General features: G+C 39.9%; 1 protein-coding gene across 1 annotated transcript in view; it reads left to right on the top strand.

The window, feature by feature from the left end:
* LOC120721392 (DNA-binding protein RFX7-like) overlaps window positions 1–23,115 on the top strand; it is a 29,740-nt gene extending 6,625 nt beyond the window's left edge. Inside the window, exons 3-9 of the mRNA XM_040011684.1 lie at window positions 4,624–4,709; window positions 4,889–5,011; window positions 6,647–6,763; window positions 11,836–11,920; window positions 12,037–12,250; window positions 15,228–15,508; window positions 16,350–23,115. Of these exons, the coding sequence (XP_039867618.1) occupies window positions 4,624–4,709; window positions 4,889–5,011; window positions 6,647–6,763; window positions 11,836–11,920; window positions 12,037–12,250; window positions 15,228–15,508; window positions 16,350–19,511 (4,068 nt within the window). The 3' untranslated portion in view covers window positions 19,512–23,115. The remainder of the gene's footprint in view (window positions 1–4,623; window positions 4,710–4,888; window positions 5,012–6,646; window positions 6,764–11,835; window positions 11,921–12,036; window positions 12,251–15,227; window positions 15,509–16,349) is intronic.
* The last annotated feature ends 769 nt before the right edge of the window (window positions 23,116–23,884 follow it).

Genomic DNA, 23,884 nt, shown 5'->3' with positions numbered 1-23,884 from the left:
TCTAATTATTGCTCTGGGGAGTACTTTCCCCCCGTATTAGACACATCTAGTTCCTTTCTGATCCACTGTGACCAAAATTGAGCCCAATAATCTATTCATTAGCTTTCAGTCTTTGACTTTTGATGCTCACATCAAGTCTTGGACCTGCTCTTGCTTTTTCTATTTAAGAAATATCGCTAAACTCAAGACTGTTGTCTCAAAAGTTAGATTAATCTTGTCCTGCTTAGATTATTATAATGCTCTGTTTTCTTGTCTGTTGTATCAATTGTGTCAGTTTGTCCAAAATGCTTTTGCAAGGCTTCTAACTCCTACTCGCATTTTCTTATATTACCTCATTGTTAAAGTGTCTGCACTGGCCTCTTGTGAGGTTTAAGGATGAGTTTAAAATCTTCGTTCTTGCTTTTATGGTCTTACGAGGTGAGGCCCCCACTTATGTCATCAGTCTACTCCGCCCCTATTCTCCAAACTTTACTCCCTTTCAGCTCTTGCACCCTTGCAAGAGGGTACAAGAGCAGGTAGCATCACATGTTTTAGTTTGCAGATTTTTCAAACTAGGGATCTCGTGCTTCTTAGGTGAATGTGTAAACTATTATACTATAAAAGGGTTTAAGAGTTGCACAACTACTCCTGAGGCCTACATGTTTATATATGTTTTATGCAACAATTTAGTAATCGTTTGTTTACACTGACACAGTGATCTGACTCTATAAATGCACTCTTAACAAGTCAGCATCAGCTCAGTGGATGGAGTATGAAACAGTGCAAATCAGTAAAGTGTCAGATTAAGGTCTGAATATGATTTTTATTCTAGAGCCCCTTTAGCGTACATCAAAACAGGCACTATATAATTTATGCCACAATATAGGGAGTGCAGAATTATTAGGCAAATGAGTATTTTGTCCACATCATCCTCTTCATGCATGTTGTCTTACTCCAAGCTGTATAGGCTCGAAAGCCTACTACCAATTAAGCATATTAGGTGATGTGCATCTCTGTTATGAGAAGGGGTGTGGTCTAATGACATCAACATCCTATATCAGGTGTGCATAATTATTAGGCAACATCCTTTCCTTTGGCAAAATGGGTCAAAAGAAGGACTTGACAGGCTCAGAAAAGTCAAAAACAGTGAGATATCTTGCAGAGGGATGCAGCAGTCTCAAAATTGCAAAGCTTCTGAAGCGTGATCATCGAACAATCAAGCGTTTCAGTCAAAATAGTCAACAGGGTCGCAAGAAGCGTGTGGAAAAACCAAGGCGCAAAATAACTGCCCATGAACTGAGAAAAGTCAAGCGTGCAGCTGCCAAGATGCCACTTGCCACCAGTTTGGCCATATTTCAGAGCTGCAACATCACTGGAGTGCCCAAAAGCACAAGGTGTGCAATACTCAGAGACATGGCCAAGGTAAGAAAGGCTGAAAGACGACCACCACTGAACAAGACACACAAGCTGAAACGTCAAGACTGGGCCAAGAAATATCTCAAGACTGGTTTTTCTAAGGTTTTATGGACTGATGAAATGAGAGTGAGTCTTGATGGGCCAGATGGATGGGCCCGTGGCTGGATTGGTAAAGGGCAGAGAGCTCCAGTCCGACTCAGACGCCAGCAAGGTGGAGGTGGAGTACTGGTTTGGGCTGGTATCATCAAAGATGAGCTTGTGGGGCCTTTTCGGGTTGAGGATGGAGTCAAGCTCAACTCCCAGTCCTACTGCCAGTTTCTGGAAGACACCTTCTTCAAGCAGTGGTACAGGAAGAAGTCTGCATCCTTCAAGAAAAACATGATTTTCATGCAGGACAATGCTCCATCACACGCGTCCAAGTACTCCACAGCGTGGCTGGCAAGAAAGGGTATAAAAGAAGAAAAACTAATGACATGGCCTCCTTGTTCACCTGATCTGAACCCCATTGAGAACCTGTGGTCCATCATCAAATGTGAGATTTACAAGGAGGGAAAACAGTACACCTCTCTGAACAGTGTCTGGGAGGCTGTGGTTGCTGCTGCACGCAATGTTGATGGTGAACAGATCAAAACACTGACAGAATCCATGGATGGCAGGCTTTTGAGTGTCCTTGTAAAGAAAGGTGGCTATATTGGTCGCTGATTTGTTTTTGTTTTGTTTTTGAATGTCAGAAATGTATATTTGTGAATGTGGAGATGTTATATTGGTTTCACTGGTAAAAATAAATAATTGAAATGGGTATATATTTGTTTTTTGTTAAGTTGCCTAATAATTATGCACAGTAATAGTCACCTGCACACACAGATATCCCCCTAAAATAGCTAAAACTAAAAACAAACTAAAAACTACTTCCAAAAACATTCAGCTTTGATATTAATGAGTTTTTTGGGTTCATTGAGAACATGGTTGTTGTTCAATAATAAAATTATTCCTCAAAAATACAACTTGCCTAATAATTCTGCACTCCCTGTATTTGCTTTGTTGATTGATGGCCAGTCTTTTATTTTTCAGTGCAGTCTGACAGCAGTTTGTTAAACATTCACAATCCTTAAGCTCTTAAACAGAAAATATCAAACAGAAACTGAGAGTCCGAAACTGAAAACACTGGGTTCAAAACCCACAACACCCATTATTTTTGTTGGGGGAGAGGAAACCCACATTTGGAGGTTGGAGGGGTTGGTGGTGAAGCTCACACTTCTGCTATGCAGAGGGAAACAAGTTCAATACTTGGTGAGGATCAGGCATTACTATTCAATTTAATTCAATTTAATTTATAAATAAATATCTATATATCTAATATATATTATATAAATAGAAATAGAATATATGTATTTATATTTGGTACGGTAATATAAGCAAGCACTTGGTGACGGTGGGAAGGAAAAACTCCCTTTTAACAGGAAAACCTCTGGCAGAACAGGCTGGGGGTGGGACAGCCGTCTCCTATGACTGCTTGGAGGGGAGGGGAGGAAGACAGGATTTCTACTACTGGGTTGGTTATGAAAGCTTTGTCAGTTGCCGTGGTGATGTAGCTTCACTTTGTCTTAATGACACACAGCAGGTGTTGCTGACACGAATGTGCTTCCTATTGAAATACATAGTTTCCTGTTGACTGTTGTGAAAAAAGGCATCAGTTTGTATCTGTGGACATGAACAAGTAGATGCTTTTCATGATTGCTTGATGTTTTGTTATGGTCTGTTTAAGGATAAATTGATGAGGGCTGAAATAATTTATTTATTTATAATAAATGTCTTGGTTTGCTTGGAATAGAAGAGAGAATTATTAATTTGAAGCATTGGTTTTGGTGAAAATCAATCCCAGTGAAAGCACGCTGTTGCTGTTCTTCAGTTACTGATGTAAAATTTACAGCACGTCCTGAGAGTGATGCTAAAATCAGTCCTGCTTAGGCTAAAATGCTGCTTATAGAGCTGTAGCTAACATATTCAATTACTGAGAGATGACATAACACTTTATTAGCGAGTGATGTTTTAACTTAACAGAAGACCCCGCTGTGATGTTTCAGCTTTAAAACGTTAACTGTGCAGCTGAGGCTTGTTTTTAAGATAAACAAAACAAATCTTTATATTAAGATTGCATCTTGGGTTAGTTTGTTATTTCCACTATGTAGTCTTCTTGAACTTGTAAGTCCTGAATTGTCAAAGAGCCTCTTTTCTCCTTTGACCTGCTCCCTGGCTTAAAGAATAGCACTGCATTCTGTTAATACCTCAAGTGATCTGTAACAATTCAAAAAATGTATTTATTATGCTTTTCAGCCTTTAACCTAAGCTCTTGTTTGGGATTCATGGGATGCAACAGGTCTAAGTATGAGTGACTGAAGTGTAATGTGCAGGAAAAAAAACCCCACATGCAATGTCCGCGTGTAAGTATCAGTCTCAGGAGGTTGGAGAGCTTCAGCAGAGATGAGAGGTTGATTTTGTTGCCTTCAGACTGAAACTTTAACTGTTCCCCTGAAACCAGCTGCTGGCTCAGACTGATATGTAACAGACAGAAAAGAGAGCGCTATCAGTGCCATCTGGATGCATGCAGTGGGTGGCCAGACAGCTCAGCCATGGCTCTGTCGTGGTTTCAGTGTTTACTGGAAAGACTGAAGATTTTTCTTGTTGTAAGGATGCTTTGCTTGTTCTGTTGTCTAAATCGTATTTCAATTGATGCTTAAAGCAGACATTTCTATCTGTATAAAAGTGTAAGTAAGAGGAAATCAAGTATGGTTATAGGAGAGGGGTGACACGCAAAGGCTAATGGACTAATAATTAGACATAATATTGTTTTAATAATAATACAATATTTATTTGTTCAAATAAATATTTGTTCAAAATAAACATAAAATAATATTATGATGATATTTTGAACAAATAAATATTTTCTAGTCTCACCATCTCAAACATTAATATTTCACATTTTTCTTTTTCTTATGTTGTAATGATTTTATGTTTTGTTGATGAGTCCGGCAAAATAAGAACTACGTTATTAGATATTTTAAAATTAAAATAATGACAGAGTAGTTAGTAATGAAAAATAACAGATGAAATGTTGAACTTGTAAATAATGTCCCTTATGAACTATCCTAGTCCTGCTTTCATTAATGCATGTGCTGCAGGTATGACCGACCTGCTTGTTTAACCATCTTTGACCTTTTGTTTCTACAGCAAGATGTTGAGAAGTTCTCAGACATCGAAAAACTCTACCTCTACCTCAAGTTGCCTTCTGGTCCGAGCAGCAGTGTCGATAAAAGGTGAGGATATACTTGTTTCTAAATGTTTTTATAGAAAACTGGACAAAAAGATAATGCTTACAAGCTTATCGAAACAAAAATGCCTCGATTAGCGTTGGTGTCATTTATCAGGCCTGAGGTGACAGTAAGCACTGCATTGTTTGTCTTCACAAACATCACTGACCCACATCTTTGTGCAGTGACCAGAGCGCCCTGTCATCGAGTCGCACGCAGCAGATGCACGCATTCACCTGGATCCGAAATCATTTAGAGGAGTACCCCGAGACCTCGCTCCCCAAGCAGGAAGTCTACGACGAATACAAGTAGGTGTAAAACAGACAGGCGGAGTTTAGTTTCACTGCATAAATCCAGTTTTCTTGGAGAAATAAAGTCATTGTTGACGTTCACCTTTTGCATAGATAGCTGCTTCCAATGTTTGAGCCTCTTTCTCCTCCAGTTTACTGCAGGCAGAAGCATCAGTATAAATAGATGCTGCAGGCATGAGAATCACAGAGCCGCATGTGTCGGTAATATTAGAATGGAAAGTCTGAGACAGCCATTGAAATGTTCTGACGCTGTTATACAACTGTCTTTTTAACTCGGCTAGAACAAAAATACAGCGTCCTCCAGAAATATTGGCGCCTTCAGTGCAGACAGGTCAAAAGGCTTTAAACAGACCTAACGTGCTTCATGTTTTTCACAGTCAAACAAGCACATTGGACACAGTCACTGTGTAACTTTGGTGCTCCACCACTGCTCAGGTCTTCATTGGCTAGCTGTTTTAGCAGATGCAGATGTTTCTACTCAGAATAAATGATATGAAATAAAGGTCAGCTGTACCTGCTTATCGAACAGCAAGATGTTAAACTTTAAGTGATCGAGTGGGGTCATATGTGCCATTGACATGTTTTATTTTTCATTAAAAAAATTCTGACTACCATGAATCTGTCTGCTTTTACAACAGGCACATCGGTCTAGCAAAGATAATCAAAAGTTGTGTCATTTATGATCCTGAAAATATATGCATGGGTTTCTTTTGGCATCTTAGGTTATGATTTTTTTTGTAATTTTCCACTTCTACTCATCACATTGTTCTGAAGTAAACCACGGCTAACAGACCTTAAACATGAGAGATTCAGACAAGCTTGCTGCTTTCAGGGTTTTGAAGACGTTGCTAGCTCAGTTACCTATATACTTACATATATTACTACTATACTTGTCAAGAAAAGAAAGGCAGCTTTATGTCATGAAATAAGTTGTTTAATAAGTGTTTTAAATCCTTTGCTATACCTGAAAAACGGCACATGCCTTTCACCATCAGGAGCATAGTCAGACACTTCCTTGGGAAGCATTTAGTCCTGATATTTCAACATCTGTGTAACTGTGCTAAACCTCCTCTTTGTTTAAAAAAAATAAATAAATAAAAAAATATTAAAATCTCTTAAATTAATCCTGCAAGATTCACAGCTACAAGTAAACAAAAGGTGAACATTTTATTAAAGCTGTTTTCAGAAGTCCAGAAAAGTCTAACAGTCCAGAAACAAAGGAGGCAACAGAATTCGAAAACCAGCAGGGAGCTCACAAAGAAGACAAACAGACAATCATTTCGTCGCTAGTTGCTAACTCGTACAGAACTTTGAACATCTATTGTGTCTATCGCACAAAAGCATACATGGCTACAGAAAGTTTTTAGCTCAGACTTGAAAGTCTGCTTGTTGGTTGGCTCGGGTCAAGGTGGATCACGTTCACACCATAAACAAAATGCTCTGGAGTTCATTTTGGAACCACATCGAGACCACCCCCTCCATAGGGTCTCGGTACAGTTGTTTAGGTCCCCACCCTGGTTAGTGTGTTCACATCTGCACCCAGAGACAATGACAGCCTGGCTATGATGCTGACCTGCACTGTGTTCCTAATTAAATAAAATTAATTGTATTAATTCTGTTTCTGTGTTTCAGGAGCTTCTGTGACAATCTTAACTACCACCCACTAAGTGCTGCAGACTTTGGGAAGATGATGAAAAATGTATTCCCGAACATGAAGGCGCGTCGGCTCGGCATGAGGGGAAAATCAAAATATCCTTTACTGGAAAGGAGTGTAGCAGTCTGGCCTCTGTCTCTGGTCACAGACCATCTGCTGCTGCAGTTCATAAGCTCGCTAAATATAGACGTGAAATGAAATAAAGCCCCCCTCTGCCTTCGAAGCAGAAGCATAATAATGCAGAGACCCTCAGGGGAGTCACTGTGATCTTGACCTTCACGTAACATTGTGATTTTATTTTTTATATTTTTTCTGTTTAGCTCATGACGTCTAATGGAACATCTTGGTTTATTGTCATGACCTTTACCTGCGTTATAGTCTTATTAACTTTCAGGTAAAATGGTCTGCTTAGAACTCAGCTCCTCACGTCAGTCCTTATCTACATAATCTACAAAAACTAACTCTGTGCCAATGTTTGAAAAATGTGAAATTGTTTTAAATTAGAAATTGAAACCGTTAAAATCATCCTACAGACTAATTTTAAATACAGTGGCTCGCTATGTTGTCACTGACTCCTGTGAAACGAGCAGCTTTGTCATAATGTGTTGAAAGACAGGATCCAAATGCAGACTCAAAGTCCAAACATAAAAAAACAAAACAAAAGGTGTGACTGAGACTTTAAATAAGCAGAAGGTAACAGAAGTGGGAGCAGGAGGGAAGCTAAACACAGCTGAAAACAATCAAGGTAATGTACAATGAAGTAAAACTAAATACAATACACAAAAGACCACTAACTATCAAAAGTCAACTACCAAAACAGGAAGTGAGAATTGTAAGTAGACGAGGAAATTGACAATCTTAAACTTGACATGGGGGGAAGACACTTAAGTGAGGCAAAAAGAAAACTAACAAACTGATACCAGCACCAAATTCAAGTAAGCACTAAATGCTAAAAATCTAAGAGAAAATGTAAATAATTAACAAACTAAGAACCAAATATTGGATATGTAATGATATAAAATATTTTAAAGTGTATAAACTGAAAAAAAACTAGTTCAAAATCCAGGACTATAACATACTTACGTTTACTTTATGCTTAATTTTGTTGTAGTTAGTTTTAAATTAAACTCTAAAAAGGGTGGTGGGCATTTTTTCATACATCTTGTAGAGAATTGTTTAAATTAAGGGTATTGATTAATGGCATGAAAATTTTAATTTGATATTAGACAAACTGTCTGAGAAAAAGTAATAAAACATATTAAAATAGGTCAAAAAAGACTGAGAACAAGAATAATATTCAATATGATTCCAATGGAATTATCATTAAAAATTTAGAAGTTAAAAGAATAAGATGAAGTTAAACCAGGAATGTCAGAATCACAAAATCTATACTAAAGTTTTTTAAAAAGCTTTACGATATAAATGAGTCTTAACCCCATAAAGACTGAACTGTTGAATAATTTCCAGAAATTCTATTTTTTTTTTTTAAACTGAAATGTTTATGAAACCTGACAAATTAAAAAAAAAAAATAATTACTTGGATTTGTTGGACTTTGTGAGCTTCAGAAGCAAAGTATTTGCTGCTGCTATTCACAGAACCAGCTGTCAGTGTCACTTTTCACTACAAAGCCCATCCTGTTATTTATTTATTTATTTATTTTTATGCCTCCACTCCAGCGACAGCCATGCAAGAGGCTTTAAATTTTAAGGTTATCTGGTTGTCTGCCTTATTCTTGTAAGCACCATCACTGTTAATATGCCATGAGTGGATTTGTTTAAATGTGGCTCAAACTTTCACTTGACCTCAGACTATGAACTGGTTACGATTTGGGGATTAAAGGTCACTGTGACCTTTGTTAAGTACATTTTTGACCATAATTTGTAGACTTGGCTCCTTTTATTACAACATTTTTACACACAGATGTCTAAAAAAAAATAAATGCATTGTGAGTCAGGTACAGAATGGGAGATTGCAACTACAGGGTGGGCCATTTATATGGATACATCATAATAAAATGGGAATGGTTGGTGATATTAAAGTCCTGTTTGTGGCACATTAGTATATGTGAGGGGGCAAACTCCTTCTTCACACCATAGACAATTGCCTTCAGATGACCCCAAAGATAAAAGTCTAAGGGGGTCAGATCGGGAGACCTTGGGGGCCATTCAACTGACCCACGACGACCAATCCACTTTCCAGGAAACTGTTCATCTAGGAATGCTTCAGTGCATAAAGAGGGAAACACATCATCATGTAGCAATTTCAAATATCCAGTGGCCTTGAGGTTTCCATTGATGAAGAATGGACCCACTATCGTTGTACCCCATATACCACACTAAACCATCACTTTTGTTGTTCCAACAGTCTTGGAGGGATCCATCCAATGTGGGTTAGTGTCAGACCAATAGCGGTGGTTTTGTTTGTTAACTTCACCATTCACATAAAAGTTTGCCTCATCACTGAACAAAATCTTCTGCGTGAACTGAGGGTCCTGTTCAAATTTTTTGCCCATTCTGCAAATTCTGTGCGCCGATCTGGGTCATCCTCGTTGAGATGCTGCAGTAGCCGGAGTTTGTAAGGGTGCCATTTGTGAGTAGCTAATATCCGCTGAAGGGATGTTCGACTAATGCCACTCTCCAGTGACATGCGGCGAGTGCTACGCTGTGGGTCTCTTGCTGAATGAAGCTAGGACAGCCACTGATGTTTCTTCATTAGTGACAGTTTTCTTGTGCCCACATTTTGGCAAATCCAACACTGAACCAGTTTCACGAAACTTAAGCAGTTTGCTAACTGTAGCATGGGAGATGGGTGGTCTTGTAGGGTGTCTTGCATTGAAATCTGCTGCAATGACCCGGTTACTGCGTTCACCAGATATCAACACACTTTCGATCCGCTTCTCACGTGTTAACCTCTTCGACATGTCAATGGCTGTGAACAAAGAGAAACTTGTAAATAACTCATGAAAGAATAAAGTTTCGTTGAAACCAAGCGCACCATTGTTTTTCTTGTGACATTACCAATAACTTTGATGTGTCACATGGCCCTCTTCCTATTGAAAAAAATAAACAAAGGCGGTATCCAAGATGGCCGACTTCTAAATGGCCACCATGGTCCAACAAATGGTCCCATCTTGAGGAGTTTGCCCCCTCACATATACTAATGTGCCACAAACAGGACTTTAATATCACCAACCATTCCCATGTTATTACGGTGTATCCATATAAATGGCCCACCCTGTATTGTTCATCTTTGTTTGAATTGGTGACACTGATGCTTGGTTCCCACATACAGTATTTAATTTCTTGACTACAATTATTACCTGACTGGACAAACATGAATATAACGTGTAACTTTGCTGACTCTTGGAGGCGTACGATGGCATACCAATAATTCTAGTTATTTGTTCTAGTAACAGTCGGCAAAGCTTTCATCTACAATTAAACAAAGCCTGAGTGTAGCATGAGACATTAAAGTCTTCAAAGACTGTCACTTAAAAGTATAAATCAAGCTTCATCAGAACTGAATCTTTAACAAAAAACATCTTTGAAGTGTGTACACACTCTGTCCCAGCCAGTGAATACTATAAATACTTTTTTCCTGCTGTTTTGCACTGGTCTACTCATCATATATTATCATCGTTTAGAGTAGCAGAGCCAAATGCAGGTTGCTGCAGGCAGAGGATTCAAACAAAAAGTAAGCTCTTTATTTCCAAAAGAAGCATAATCCAAGGAGAAAATCCAGAAAACATAGGGATCAAGAAACAAGAGAACTTGCAAAGCAACAAAGAACAAAGGAAAGACACTCAGAGGGTAATTAGGGGAAGTGAAAACAGGAAGGTGACAAGAAAAGGCTGAAAGTAATTAGGATTAATTAACAAAGTAAAACAGGAAATAACTGAACACACAGACAGGATACAGAAAAGCTGTGGACAAACCAAAACACCAGGTCCCTGTACTGCAAAGCCAAATCAACATACCCAAAGTATCCGTTATCTGGATTCGCTTTACCCAACATCGAAAATCAGGACGAGTGGTCGGGCAAAGCTGGTGATCAACCCAGGCTTTGTCAGTCTACCTTGATAAAGGTAGATTGGAAGGAGGTAGAGCGGGTCATATACTAATCAGAAGGCTGGTAGTTTGCATCTCCAAAGACAGTGCTTGTGTGAACGAGGCAAGTTATATAGAGTGCTCAGTAAGAGTAGAAAAGCTCTATGTAAGGACTTGTAAAGACAAAAGTGTGTCACTGGCAGCATTGAACCAATAACAAATATGAAGTGAACTGGGAACAAAGTGACCAATCCTACACAGGGATATGAAAAGGTTAAGAACATGATACAGAATCAAATCAAATCAAAGTGGGGGGGGGGGAGCTGCCAAATTAATAACATTGAACCTGTTTAAAGGCTGGAAGGACAGTTGGCAGAAATGCTGACTGTAGAAAGTAAAAGGCTTATCATTATCACAGCTCTATCATTAAGATACACGAGAATCTGAAAAATTATAATCATGTACCTGTTTTAGGATCATGTATTAACTCTTATAGAACAATAAAAAAGTGGAGTGACTTATTTTGCAGCTGACAGGGAAAAAAATTGGGAGTAAAGAAGCGGCTAAGGTTCTATATTTTTAATAAAACAAAAACTTCCGGCCCTCCTACTCCCCGTGCACAGAGGTCCAGATGATCTTATAATGCGTTTGTAACACTGCAGTCGTGGTGATTCCACACCCTTTGATCTCTAATCGGGTATATAACCTCATTAACTGCCGGTTAGGGCTGCGCCAAATGTTACTATAGTGATATGTCCCATTAAAAAGATCCACCTTGGATTTAGCTGGAGAAGCCAAAATCCTGCTTTGTAGTACGGGACTTTGGAACAAAATGAAAAAAAAAAAAATAACAACAAGACTTAACAAGAACAGATAAAAAGTAACTCCAATAAGATAACTCAGTAATACTAATTTAAGGCTCAGGTAACACAAAAGATAAATATGGAAATTTGGATGCAGTTTACGAATGAGAATTGGCGCTGCCAGTTTTCTGTTATGACATGGCGTATTGAGCTGCTAATACTACACAGGCTGTGTTTTATTCAGCGTTTCCTCTGTATAGTTGTCATATGTATTCTTCGGAGATCCTTTGAGATTTTTTATCTTAACACTGACTCACATACTGCTATAGTGGCCTAAGGAAGAGACCATTTGTTCAGATGCCGTCTTTACCAACTCTGGACCTCCATAAAACAGGAGATGGAGTAAGCACATTTATTTACACTTATTTTCATATTAATATTAATATTATGTCTTTGGAATATAGCTTTTTTCCATATATATGTGTCTATATATGAAACTAAATGTCAATTGTTTGCAGCCCCAGTGTGATGTACTCGACTCCCCGGGCCAGCTGAGCAGTATTAAGGAAGAGGTGCGGTTTGCAGCCTGTGATCTTGTGTGTGAGTGGGCTCAAAAGGTGCTCAAACGCCAGTTTGATGCTGTGGAGGACCTGGCTCGCTTCCTAATCGACAGCCATAACATCAGCAACAAGTCTTTGGCAGCTCTCACCATAATGACCGGCACAGCAGCAGGTAGGACACTTGACAACTTGATGTTCCCAGAGTGCAGAACATAAAGGTCAAGAGTGACTTCTGGTGGCAGCTCGCTGTTAACGCACCTATGGCTTTATCCGTCTATTGAAGTTCTGTCTCTACACCAGATCAATGTTGTTCTTGGACTCTTATGCTCTGGAACATCAAGCACTCTAACTTGCGAACCTTGCAATAAATCTTTACAGCGATTATAATCTTCAGTTTTACTTTAAAATAAATTAGAGAACTTTTTGTTCAACTGTGTGATCATTTCAGAAAAAAACATGTTTGTGTTTGTTAAATACTCAATTTACAGTAAAACTACTTAAAATAGGTTTTCTTTATAAACCAGAAGCAGTATATAAAACTCATGGGCGATCATTTTTGCCCTGAAGCTTGCATACCAGTGACAAGCTCAAGAAGACAGATTCAGAGGTGTCTCGGGATTTCAGGCTTCCCACTTCAAATGGAGCGTAGCACAATATGCATTTTCCACAGAAGTGTGCAAAGATCTAAGCTGTTCAATATATAATATATTACTTAAACATGTAATTTTGATGAAGAGCATTTTGTGATTGAATCAATGCAAAGAAAAAGACAACAAAATAATAATGTCACTGAATTGTCACATCATTTTAACATAAACTGAACAGCTACCTTCGGCTGCTCCTTTATTCACTAGAGCTCTCTTCAGCAGGTAGTTCTGCATTTTTATTTTGGCAGATCAGCTTTTCACTTGTTAGGCTTATTAAACCACTACACAATGGTGGTATATATTTGTATACCTCATAAACTGGAAGGTTCAGTGTTCAATTAGGAAATAGGTTTAACCGTCCAACACTGGTGAGGATGCAAAGGAAACATGTGGGATATAAGCATAACTGAGCCAAGAGAACAGCAGGAATGGTTCTTGCGTAAGGCGTGGTTGAATAAAGGCCCATCATCTCCTGTTAATCTACCCTGAGATTGCACAGTTCTTTGATTCTGTGATTTAATCCCATGTACAAAGGCAAGTGGAGAGGCAGACTGCCAGGTTTTAAGAATAAGTTTCTTGGCAACCCTTCCTAGATGCAGAGCAATCTGGATGTCAGGTGGGAGCTCAAGGGGGACTTTTCTTTTGTTAATCCTTGTTTTTCGTTTTAATAAGCTATTGACTTTTTTGTGTGATGATATCAGGGTTACACAGGAAAGGGACCCAAATGCACACTGCTAAGTCAAACCTGGGAAATGTAAAACAACCTTTTATTAAGGCAAAACACAAAGTACACATACGGAAAAGTTAAATAAGTGAATAAATCCAAACAGAAATACAGTAAACATATAAGCAAGTATGACTCAACAAAGAATTAAGGCAACCTTTTCAGGTTTTAAATAGACACGTGAAGTAATCAGGGGGCTGGGAAACGCCAGGGTAACAAGACATAGCTGAAGCTAATTAAGACAAAGGAAGTAAAAGTGATGGGAAAGCACAAATGAAACAGGAAGCTACTAAAAGGGGAATCACAAAACAAAGACAAAGCCTTAACAAGATGCAAGAACACACTACAAAGACCAAACTAAAGTAAAAATACGAGGAATCCGATTTATAATAACCTAAACCCTAAAGAAAACCAGAATATGAAACTAAAGAACAAAAGACTAGAAACAGAGTTAGTCAGATGGATGATGATGATGATGATGATGATGATAATAATAATAATAGAATGCAGGAGTGAATGTGAGTGCGAATGGTTGTCTGTCCCTGTGTGTTAGTCCTGCGACAGACTGGCAGCCTGTCCAGGGTGTACCCCGCCTCTCGCCCTATGACAGCTGGGATAGGCTCCAGCGCCCTGAAAAGGATAAGCGGAAGCGAATGGATGAATGGAATAATAATAATAATAATAATAATGCATTTTATTTATAGGTGCCTTTAAAGACCCTCAAGGTCACCTTACAATATTACAAAAAATAAGTAAATAAATAAAAACACAAGGTAAACATGGAAAAAACAAGCATGAAAGTATAAAAGCTAAACAAGGTAAAAATCATGATGCAATTTTGAATAGAGTTTTGAATAGTTCGGAGTGAGTGAAGGACAAAGGCGGTTATTGAAAGATGAAAACAGGAAGACCGAGTGATATTATTTATATGTGTTGTGAAGGAAAGAGTGCTGTCGAGTATGACATCAAGACTCTTAACCTGAGGGGAAGGTGTGACAACAGAGTTATCAATGGATAATGAAAGACATCTGGTTTAAAGTTTTGATTTGGTGCCTATTAAAATAAATTCAGTTTTATTGCCATTAAGTTTAAGAAAGTTGTGATCAAACCAGACCTTGATTTCACTTAAACAATCAGAAATAGATATGGGTGGGAGAGTAGCTGTGGATTTGGAGAGCTGTAGTAGAGCTGAGTGTAATCTGCACAGCAGTGAAATTGGATGTTATATTTCTTGAAAATAAGGAAAAAAACGGAAACAAGAAAATATGAAAATTTCACTTGCACTGACAGAAACTTAAATACAAAATACAACAACTAAAAGCTGTGAATCCAAATGCTCAACACAGAGTGACTAACAACCTGATACACAATACAGAAACCCACAAATACTAAGGAGTAAGAGAAATAGGTGCATCTACTAAAAGTCTCAGATGAGTTTGAATCTTAGTTATCTTGATCTCAAGGTCAAGGTCAGGGGTCAACTTTCCTGAAAATCACCTTGGATTTTCAAAATTATACCATAGGTACATCCACTAGGAGGCTGGGGTAGCGCTGGTGGCTGCCAGGTTTTAATAATAAGGAATTCCCTTTTGAAACCAGTAGAATTACATCTGAATATATCAGGGAACATGCTGCAAAACACTCTGCTACCTCAAATGTAATTGTTTTTGCAATAACTGAAGATATACAGTACTAAGTTCCCCTGCATAGTGTTATATATTCTTTTTGTAGGAGCATTTGATGTATACTGAATACAAATTTCTTTTGATTTTCTTCAGAGGTGAAAGGTTCACAGACCGTCTCAGCCTTCGCCCCGGCTGCAGACGCTCACTCCTTCCAGCCTCATGTGACCATGCTGTCCTCTCCATCTGTCGACGCAAAGCAGCAGCTCCAGAGGAAGATCCAGAGAAAGCAACAGGAACAAAAGCTGACATCTCCTCTACCCGGAGAGGGACAGATTAGGAAGGCAGACGACGGTGTGTCTTGTGGTAGTCCCACCCCTCCGTCGCCTCAACCAACTATAGGCATCGTGGTTGCTGCTGTGCCAAGCCCGATCACGGTGAGAGAGAGAGCTGGATCACACCATCATGTGTCATTTCTTTCCCCACTGAAGGAAAGATTAACTGCACGTCATGAATGTTTAGAACACAATGAACCCACATTAGATAAAAAAAAAAAACCCTTTTCTAATCTATTAATTAGCTACAACACGTTGCTGCAGTTACTGTTGATTTACATTCTTATAGATCACTGAATTTTCTTTTCATCAATATAATAGTCAAACTTTCATTTATCTGAGGTCACATCACATTTCTGATCTTATCATTTTGTGTAGTCTGAAGAAGAGATAAGCCAGAAATGATAGTCCACAGAATTCATCAGTAGATATTCCAACACATTTTTGTATCCCTTTTAATGTCACCAAGGCTGCTTTATATATTTAATGCAATATAAAATCACACACTTGGGATTAAATAGTTGTTTTTACCAATAAACAAAATATCTACAACATAACTGCATGGATAGCTGTAATTCCAGCTGTTTCTTAAGTGGACTGAAGTGGCAATGTAAAACAAAATAACCATAGTTAAAATCAAAAAGGTGTCAAAACTGTCAAAAACAGTAACACCAAGGAGAAAAGTAATAAGGCACAAGGTGAACTCGTCAGGCAATGACAGGTGAGAAGACAACAAACATGCGAGGTAAAAACACAGTAAAAATATCCTTTGAAATAAAGCCTGAAGTAAAAACGAGACGAAGGATATATTCACACAGACGTGCAGGGAGGCCGAAAAGGAAACATTAAAAAAATGGTACCATAAAGCCCCCTCTATCTCTGTCTCTGTCAAAGACATTGACATTGACTTTGATTTCATGATTCCTCTTTTTTCCCCCTGCAGGTTCAGAGGAGTAGGCCGCTGATGTCCCCGAGTCCAGTGGGAACAGTGGAGAGCAAAGTACTGCCCATTAACATCCAGATGGTGACCCAGCCAGTCCAAGGAGTGAAGCAGAGCCCCAAACACCCCCAAAATATTCTGTCCAGTCCAGCGGGGGAGCGCACAGCTCGGCAGCGCTACGCTCAAATCCTCCCTAAACCTTCAGCCACCACTGCCATCGCGTTGTGCTCGCCCTCCACCATGATCATCGCTAACAGCCCCATTAAGACTGTTGTAACGCCATGTCATGTCAGCCCAGTCAGTCTGGTCAAAATGGCAGCCATATCGCTCGCACCCAACAGCAGTGAAACTGCCACATCCTTAACAAACGTGCTGCGGCCGGCATCTGCAGACATCAACTTTAAAGCTACAGAAGACGCCAGCTCCAGTCAGAGTGCGAGGAGTTCCTCAACGGTCCCCATTTTGGCCCCGGTGGCCAGGCAAGGGCAGACTTCTAACACTCCAAGCATCGATGTTGAAATGGAAGTTGAAGCTATACATGAAAGCAGCCAAATGCAAAATTTGGGCAGTCAAGTTTTGCCACAAGTGGCAATGACCAATAGAGTCAAAGGGGCTGTACAGAGGGCCGCCAGTGTGCCCATACCGCAAACTAGAGGCTTCTTGGGTCTCGAGGAAACGTCCAGCAATAAATGCAGCAGAGAGTCCTCCTCAAGCACTAATACTGTGGCCACAGGCAACAGCGGCAATAATAGCGCTAATAATACAAGCACTTTGCACTTAAATCCCTCCACTCAGAATACCAGCACCGTGTCTCTACTGAACACCAGCAGAACATCTTCATGTGGGGAAAACAACCAAACAAAGCAAGGCTTCTTGTCCACTAAGAGCCTCAGAAAACGTTCAGGGCTCAGTCCAGACCTTTCACCAATCAAAAGGGTTTTTATACCCCAGCAGCCAGTAGAGGGTGCTGCTGGTCCAGGGTATGGTATCAGAAACATGACGGGTAATGTATCCAGGCCAGGCGCTCCAGCTAGACCTGAAAGTGCACCAGCCACCAGGGAAGTAGAAGTGAAAATGACCACTCAAGTCCACGCACTTGGCACTTCTCCTTCTTTCAGAGCGAGTGGCTTTTACTCTGTTGCCAAAACACATAGTTCATTGCAGAGGAAAAACATTTCTGCCGTTATGGAAACTGGCACTTCAGTCAGTCACGCATTAATACAGCAACATCAGGGGCACGCAGCAGTTGACGCACATGCTGTGCCCGATAATCCCAGTTTTCCAAAGCATTCAGGTGTGGGTTCAAACTCAAGCCTGGAAGGAGTCCGGCAGCAGCCCTGCTCTCAGTCCAGTCCTGCTACTGAAACCTTAGAGTTTTTGAATCACGCTTCATCATCCGGTCAACTGCCCATGCAGACAGACATGACAGATTACTTTTGCTTTGATGATGATGTGACTCAGGACAGCATAGTGGAGGAGTTGGTGCAGATGGAGGAGCAGATGAAACTTAATAACCTGCAGCAGTTTGGAGATTCTGTCACGCTGCAGGGCCAGCAGGTTGCGATGCCAAACAACATGACGTCTGCTAATAAGAACATGGCTTTCTATCATGCTGCGAACAACAACAGTAACCCAATCCAAACAATTCAAACGCCGACACCTACACCCATGTCGGAAATGATGGGAGGAGCCCAGGGACTGACAGGAGAGAGCCCCTGCTCCCACATCGCCTCCACGACCCCGGTGGACAGCTCGCTCGGAAGCAGTCGCCACACCCCGGTTGGGACGCCACACTCCAACTGCAGCAGCAATGTTCCTCCCAGTCCAGTAGAGTGCAGAAACCCGTTCGCGTTCACACCCATTAACTCCAGCATCACTGGTTTCCATGACGGCAGCACCATCTCCAGCAGCCCCGTGAAACCGATGCAGAGACCGATGGCCACCCATCCAGACAAGACCAGGCTGGAGTGGATGAATAACAGTTACAATAGCAGCGGCGGGACCGCCAGCAGATCCAACAGCGGAATGGAAATCCTGCCCGGCTATCACAGCCTGATAGACGACCATTTTCAAAAACCTCACGCCTTCGCCGTTCCTCACGCACGGCACCACGACAGCCATTTCGGCCGCTTGACTCCCATCTCGCCCGTGCAGCAGCAGGTAGCGAGCATGGCCAAACAGGAGGGTTTTGCAGTGCCTGCCCCTCTGGATAATAAAACTGCCAACACATCTGCTGCAAATTTTAGGTGTCGCAGCGTGAGTCCCGCTGTACATCAGAGGAACTTCAGCGGCACAGGAGCAGGAACCAACCTTTCCAATACCTCCCGATCGGTAGTGTCTCCCTTTAATTCTCCTGTGACGGCTGAGGTGTTGAACATCTTCGCAAACAGGCAGACAAACCTCGGCGTGAACAGCATGGCCCAGAGGAGCCGCTCTGTGCCGCTCAACATCATGATGCAAAGTGAGGCCCCGCCCACACCGGGCCAGCAGTGCAGCACCAAAAGCATCGCCAGCGTCCTCCTGAGTAAGCTAGATGGAGATCACGAGAATAGTGTGCGGGGTGTGGGAATCAATAATTTACCTCCCACCTACACCGCTCGTATGAACCTGACCCAGATCCTCGAATCCAACTCCAGCCTCTCCTGCACTGACAACCTGATGACCTCCGACTCCAGCAGTACCTGCAACCTGCAGAGGCCCAATTACCTCATGGAAAATTCTATCAGTGAACAAATGATTCTCTCGGCAGGTCAAGGCCAAATACAAGCAGCCGGTGGAGAGCAGCATCAGCAGCAGTCCATCATGTCAGCTTTGAACTCACAGCAGCAGCAACACCAGCAGTTAGACTTCAGCACCTCTCAAGACCTCCTCGCTGCTGGCAATCAGCTCATGGAGCAGGTGTCAGAGCTAACAGCAGGCGGGGCCGATTTCCCCGGTGAAATCAGAATGACATCGGAGCTTCCCAGTAGCATCAGTGACCTTAACGCATTGGACACAAACCTGCTGTTCGACCCCAGCCAGCAGCAAGGCCAGTATCAGCACGCCGCCCCAGAGGAGCTGGTGGACGATTCGCTGTTTCAGCAAATCACCAGCGAAGCAGCTCATTCAGGTGGTCTCGACTGGTTGGAGAGCAAAGATCACCCAACTGTTGGGCTGATGGGCTGAGAGCAGAGCTTTTTATAGTAATGTTGAACATGTTAATCTGCGGTTGATGTTTGTTTTATTTATTTTCAGGCATTTATAATGCAACACTGGATACAATGAGGTCTGTCCAGATTAAGTGCCAGGCTAAAAACTGAGCTAATGCTGCAACACTCACTGAAAATGCTGGTCATTTCCCTTTAATGAGAGAATATTGCCTCACTTTGTTTGATCAAGAGAATTGTCACCAAGAAAACACACACAGAAAAAAGCTAGTTTTCAAACAGCTAATTTTATTGAACAGTCAGATCAATAACAGAGCCGTGGATCAGTGTGAATAAACCTTATGCAACGCTACTTATTTCTGTCACCATGTATAAACTGCAGGCTAAATTAGGTGCAAAAAAACTAATGATATTTAATCCTAAACTAACAATATGTGTTTGTTGTGTAGCTTTACTTAAAGAAAAAAAGCGCTTAAAAGGTTTTGAATTTAACATTAAGATATGTGACGTGTACACGCATACATTAAATTATTATGTATTCACAAATACACAGAATCAAATTCATCCATGTAAATCCATATAATGTACTCATAATCTTAATATATAAATATACCAATATAAATATATGTATCTCTTCCCAAACACAGCACTGGCCTTTACTGACTCATTTTGGTGAAATATATAAAAGGTATTCGGTAAAACTTTGAACCGTAAAATTCAGCAATATAAGTCTATACTGTCTAAAGTTTCTAAAGTTTATTTTAAATAGACTTTGAGTCTCTGTTAATCAGCTGATGAGTGTGAAGAGCGACGTTAACCTCTCTTCAAACCCCTTCATGTAGATCAAATAATAATACAAATATTATTAGTCCTCTTTTAAGTTGCATTTAAAATAGGTCTTATATACAGTCATGTGAATAACTAAGTTCACCCTTGTTATCATAGGTGAGCACCTTTAAAAAAGCAGCAGTTTTGGTAGTTTGGTGGTCTGGTGCGTTCAGGTGTGAGCTAACACAATGACACAATCTTTCCAAATGTTAACGTCCCAACAAGGCCCAACTGTAGAAATGCCTCAGCTCTACAGGCTTGAGCTAGTATGTTAAAGGTTAAATTTCATGAAAATAGAATTACAAGACAAATATGGCCCGCCACGAAGGAATCCCAAGAGAATATCTCTTCCCTCTGAAACAAACATGACAGCAGAGTTTGCTTTAGGTTTGCCAAGCAGCATCTGAACAAACCACAGATGACACCAAAGTGGAGACAAAACCAAACAGGTCAAGAGTCAAGCTTGGCCTAAATTAGGTTATGTACTGTAGGAGATAAATCACCCCAAACACAACAAAATGAAATGTATCAACAGAATGGCTGAAAGTGAAAAAGAATGAAGGTGTTGCAATATCAAAGTCCAGACCTCAGCCTGCTTTGGGGGGACCTTAAGAGAGCTGTGCATGAATGCAATGCTGTAAAGAAGAGTGGGCCAAAATCTCTCCACGGTAATGTGAGAGCTGAGAAAGTCATACAGAAAACTATTACTTCTACATCATTGCTGCTAAAAGTTGTTCTTCAAGCTACTGAATCACAGGGTGCACTTAGTTTTTCTCAGGACTGTAATTGTGATTATAAAGATGTTCAAATCTTAATCAATCTCTTTAAAGCGTATGCAAAATTTACATGCAATAAAAGAAAACAGACAAAAACATCAAATATTACACCAGCTGTTCTCAAACCGGCATGGCACCAAAATAATTCTCACCTTCAAATTTTATCGATCTTTATCAACAGCAACAACAAAAAAAATGAATTAAAAAGAATTTAAATCAGCATCCACACCACTCTGCAGCAAAGAGTCTGTGTCCCACCAGGGGGCCATGCCCCATAGGTTGAGAATCACTATATTAAACCAAGAAAGATGATCTGCTGATCAGCTTTAATTATGCTATCAGTCTTTGTATGGTTACATGTAGGTGTGTCACACAGACCATTTTATGGGATCTGTGTTGCAGCCCTTTGAGCAGTGAAAGACGAGGGCTCGACCGCTTAACCCTTACAGGACATTTATGATAAAATCACTTACCTAAGAATTAAACCAAACCTCTCTGACGGGGTCTTCTTTTGCACTTGAAAAATGAACCGAGAGCTTTTTATCACTATTTAAATGTATTATTTATCGCGTGCAGATTACTAAAAAGGAAGACATGGAAAGTGAGAGGAGCCTAACGAGCATGTATATTACACTTATTCTAATGCACTGACAATCTATAATCCTTGTGCTTTATAAAGGGGGGAAAACACTGTTTGATTTGTGTGGAACAATTTTACTCTGAATCCTGAGGTTCAAATGAAAAACAGCTGCCGATCAAATGTGGAAGTCGAGCTTTACACTGACGTCGAGCATCGGGTAAAGAAGTCGTGCAGCCGCTGACTCTAAGCTGCGTCTGAGGGCTTTGGGTTTCTGAGCCTTATGTCCTTATGCCAAAGATGTAAGCTGCACCGTGGCCACGGGTGTAACATAGCCTCCAACGTGGTGGACTCTCTGACAATAAAGTGCTTGATGACGCCTGTAACAAATGTATTCAGAGGAAAGGTGAAAATCTGTAAATGCTGAGGGTTCCTTTGTTTACTGTTGTTGATGCTTTTGTAACCCGCACCCTTCCAACAGGTTTGATGTTTTCACGGCAGCATCACAGTTGTTTCGCTAAACCGTGTGTGTCTCTGTGTTAGCAGTAGATCTCTTGACCGTGTATTGTTGGTCACACTCACTTTATTTGTTGTACAGATTGGGGGTGTGGCCAGGTGTCCGGTGCTCTTTGGTTTGTTTTATTACTATTTATTATTTTACATTGTTCTATTTGTACAGGATATGTACTCTTGGAAACCATATAATTGTTTGTTTGTGTGCGTGCGTGTGTGTTCACAATAACCTGACTTGCACTGTTATGATGTTTTGTAGCATACGCTTTAAGTGTCATAGTGTGTTACCGCGTATCACGTGCATTATCAAGACTTTTCCGAAATTTGGCAGTGAATAATGAGAAATTGAAGAATCACTAAAACCTCGCAGAACTGGATTTTGACAGGAATTCACGCCAGAAAATGTTTGCACTTGTTTTAAAATGTGGAAACGGCACTGTTCCTTAATATACGGTGCGCAATTGTGCAATTGTACTTCCCTTCATGAGCTTGAAAGTTGTCCCTCTGTGACAAAAAAAACCAAACATTTTGAATGAACTAAATTAATGTCTGGATTTAATCTGGTGATTTTATACAGAATACTGTATTTTTAACTTCTTTAAAATCTGATTGTATCATTGTAACATCTAATTATTTTGAGTACTTTTTCTGACCTCTGATTTCTCTCAGTTTCGATGTTTAACTCCATTGTGGGTCTGTGTGTTTGTTAGCACTGATGTTTCTTTATGAAGAGTTTACCCTTCCTCTTGTAAGTGGCTAGGAGCTGTAGAGCCGCCCTCCACTGTGTTAAGTTGCTGTGGTTTTTAATACAAATATTTTCTTTTTGTTGTTGTTGTTGTTTTGCATTTTATCAAGTGCTTTTATAAGGGGAAGTGCTTGTTGATACCGGTTTTTGAAAACTTTTTAAAACTAATAAACATTTTTGAGTACATCTACTTCAAAGATGCTGTGCTGTTGTCTGCCCAGGACACAACTGGATCTTCACCTCTGATATTTTACATACAAAGCCAATAAGTAGCATAACTTCACCCATACTGATGTTTTATGGTATTAACCAGAAGCATTCAGATGAAATTTGGAAGTTTAATAAGCAGCAGGAAAATTTATTTATTATGAAAACAAATAAAACATATCCATGAACATATCCTGAAAAGGAAAAAACAACAATACAACAAAATAAATGAAATGCAATAAATGCAACTGTGGACACAACTGTTTAACTTCTAAAACTCCAAACTCTAATTAAATTTAATTTAAACCTTAAGATATGAGTGAATTATGCTGGCATCACTTTAATACCAGAAAACTAAGCAGGTGGGTTCATAATACTTAATATGATTATAAACAGCAAATAGTTGGGATTTTTTTTATCCTTTCTTCCATACATGCTTCTCTTTAAAGAAAAAGTTAAAGACTTTGTTACCGTTTCATATTTAAGCCTGAAGCATGAAATAATTATCAGAAAGTGCTTGTTTTTCTTCAACCTTCTGACATTTTTTAATTATATATATATATATATATATAATTATGTATATATATATATATATAATTATGTATACCTAGGACTTTTAAATATTTAAATATTCATATATCTACAGTGCTCACAGACAAAAAAAAACAGCAACAAGTGTCAGTATTTTAATACAAATCATCTGAATGCCAAATCATCGGTTGGTAAATGTAGTTTTCTTTCATGTG

This window comes from Simochromis diagramma, unplaced genomic scaffold, assembly GCF_900408965.1.
Source record: "Simochromis diagramma unplaced genomic scaffold, fSimDia1.1 OVJJ01000603.1, whole genome shotgun sequence".
In the NCBI taxonomy this organism is placed as follows: Eukaryota; Metazoa; Chordata; class Actinopteri; order Cichliformes; family Cichlidae; genus Simochromis; species Simochromis diagramma.
This window is presented reverse-complemented; position numbering and strand designations above follow the sequence as displayed.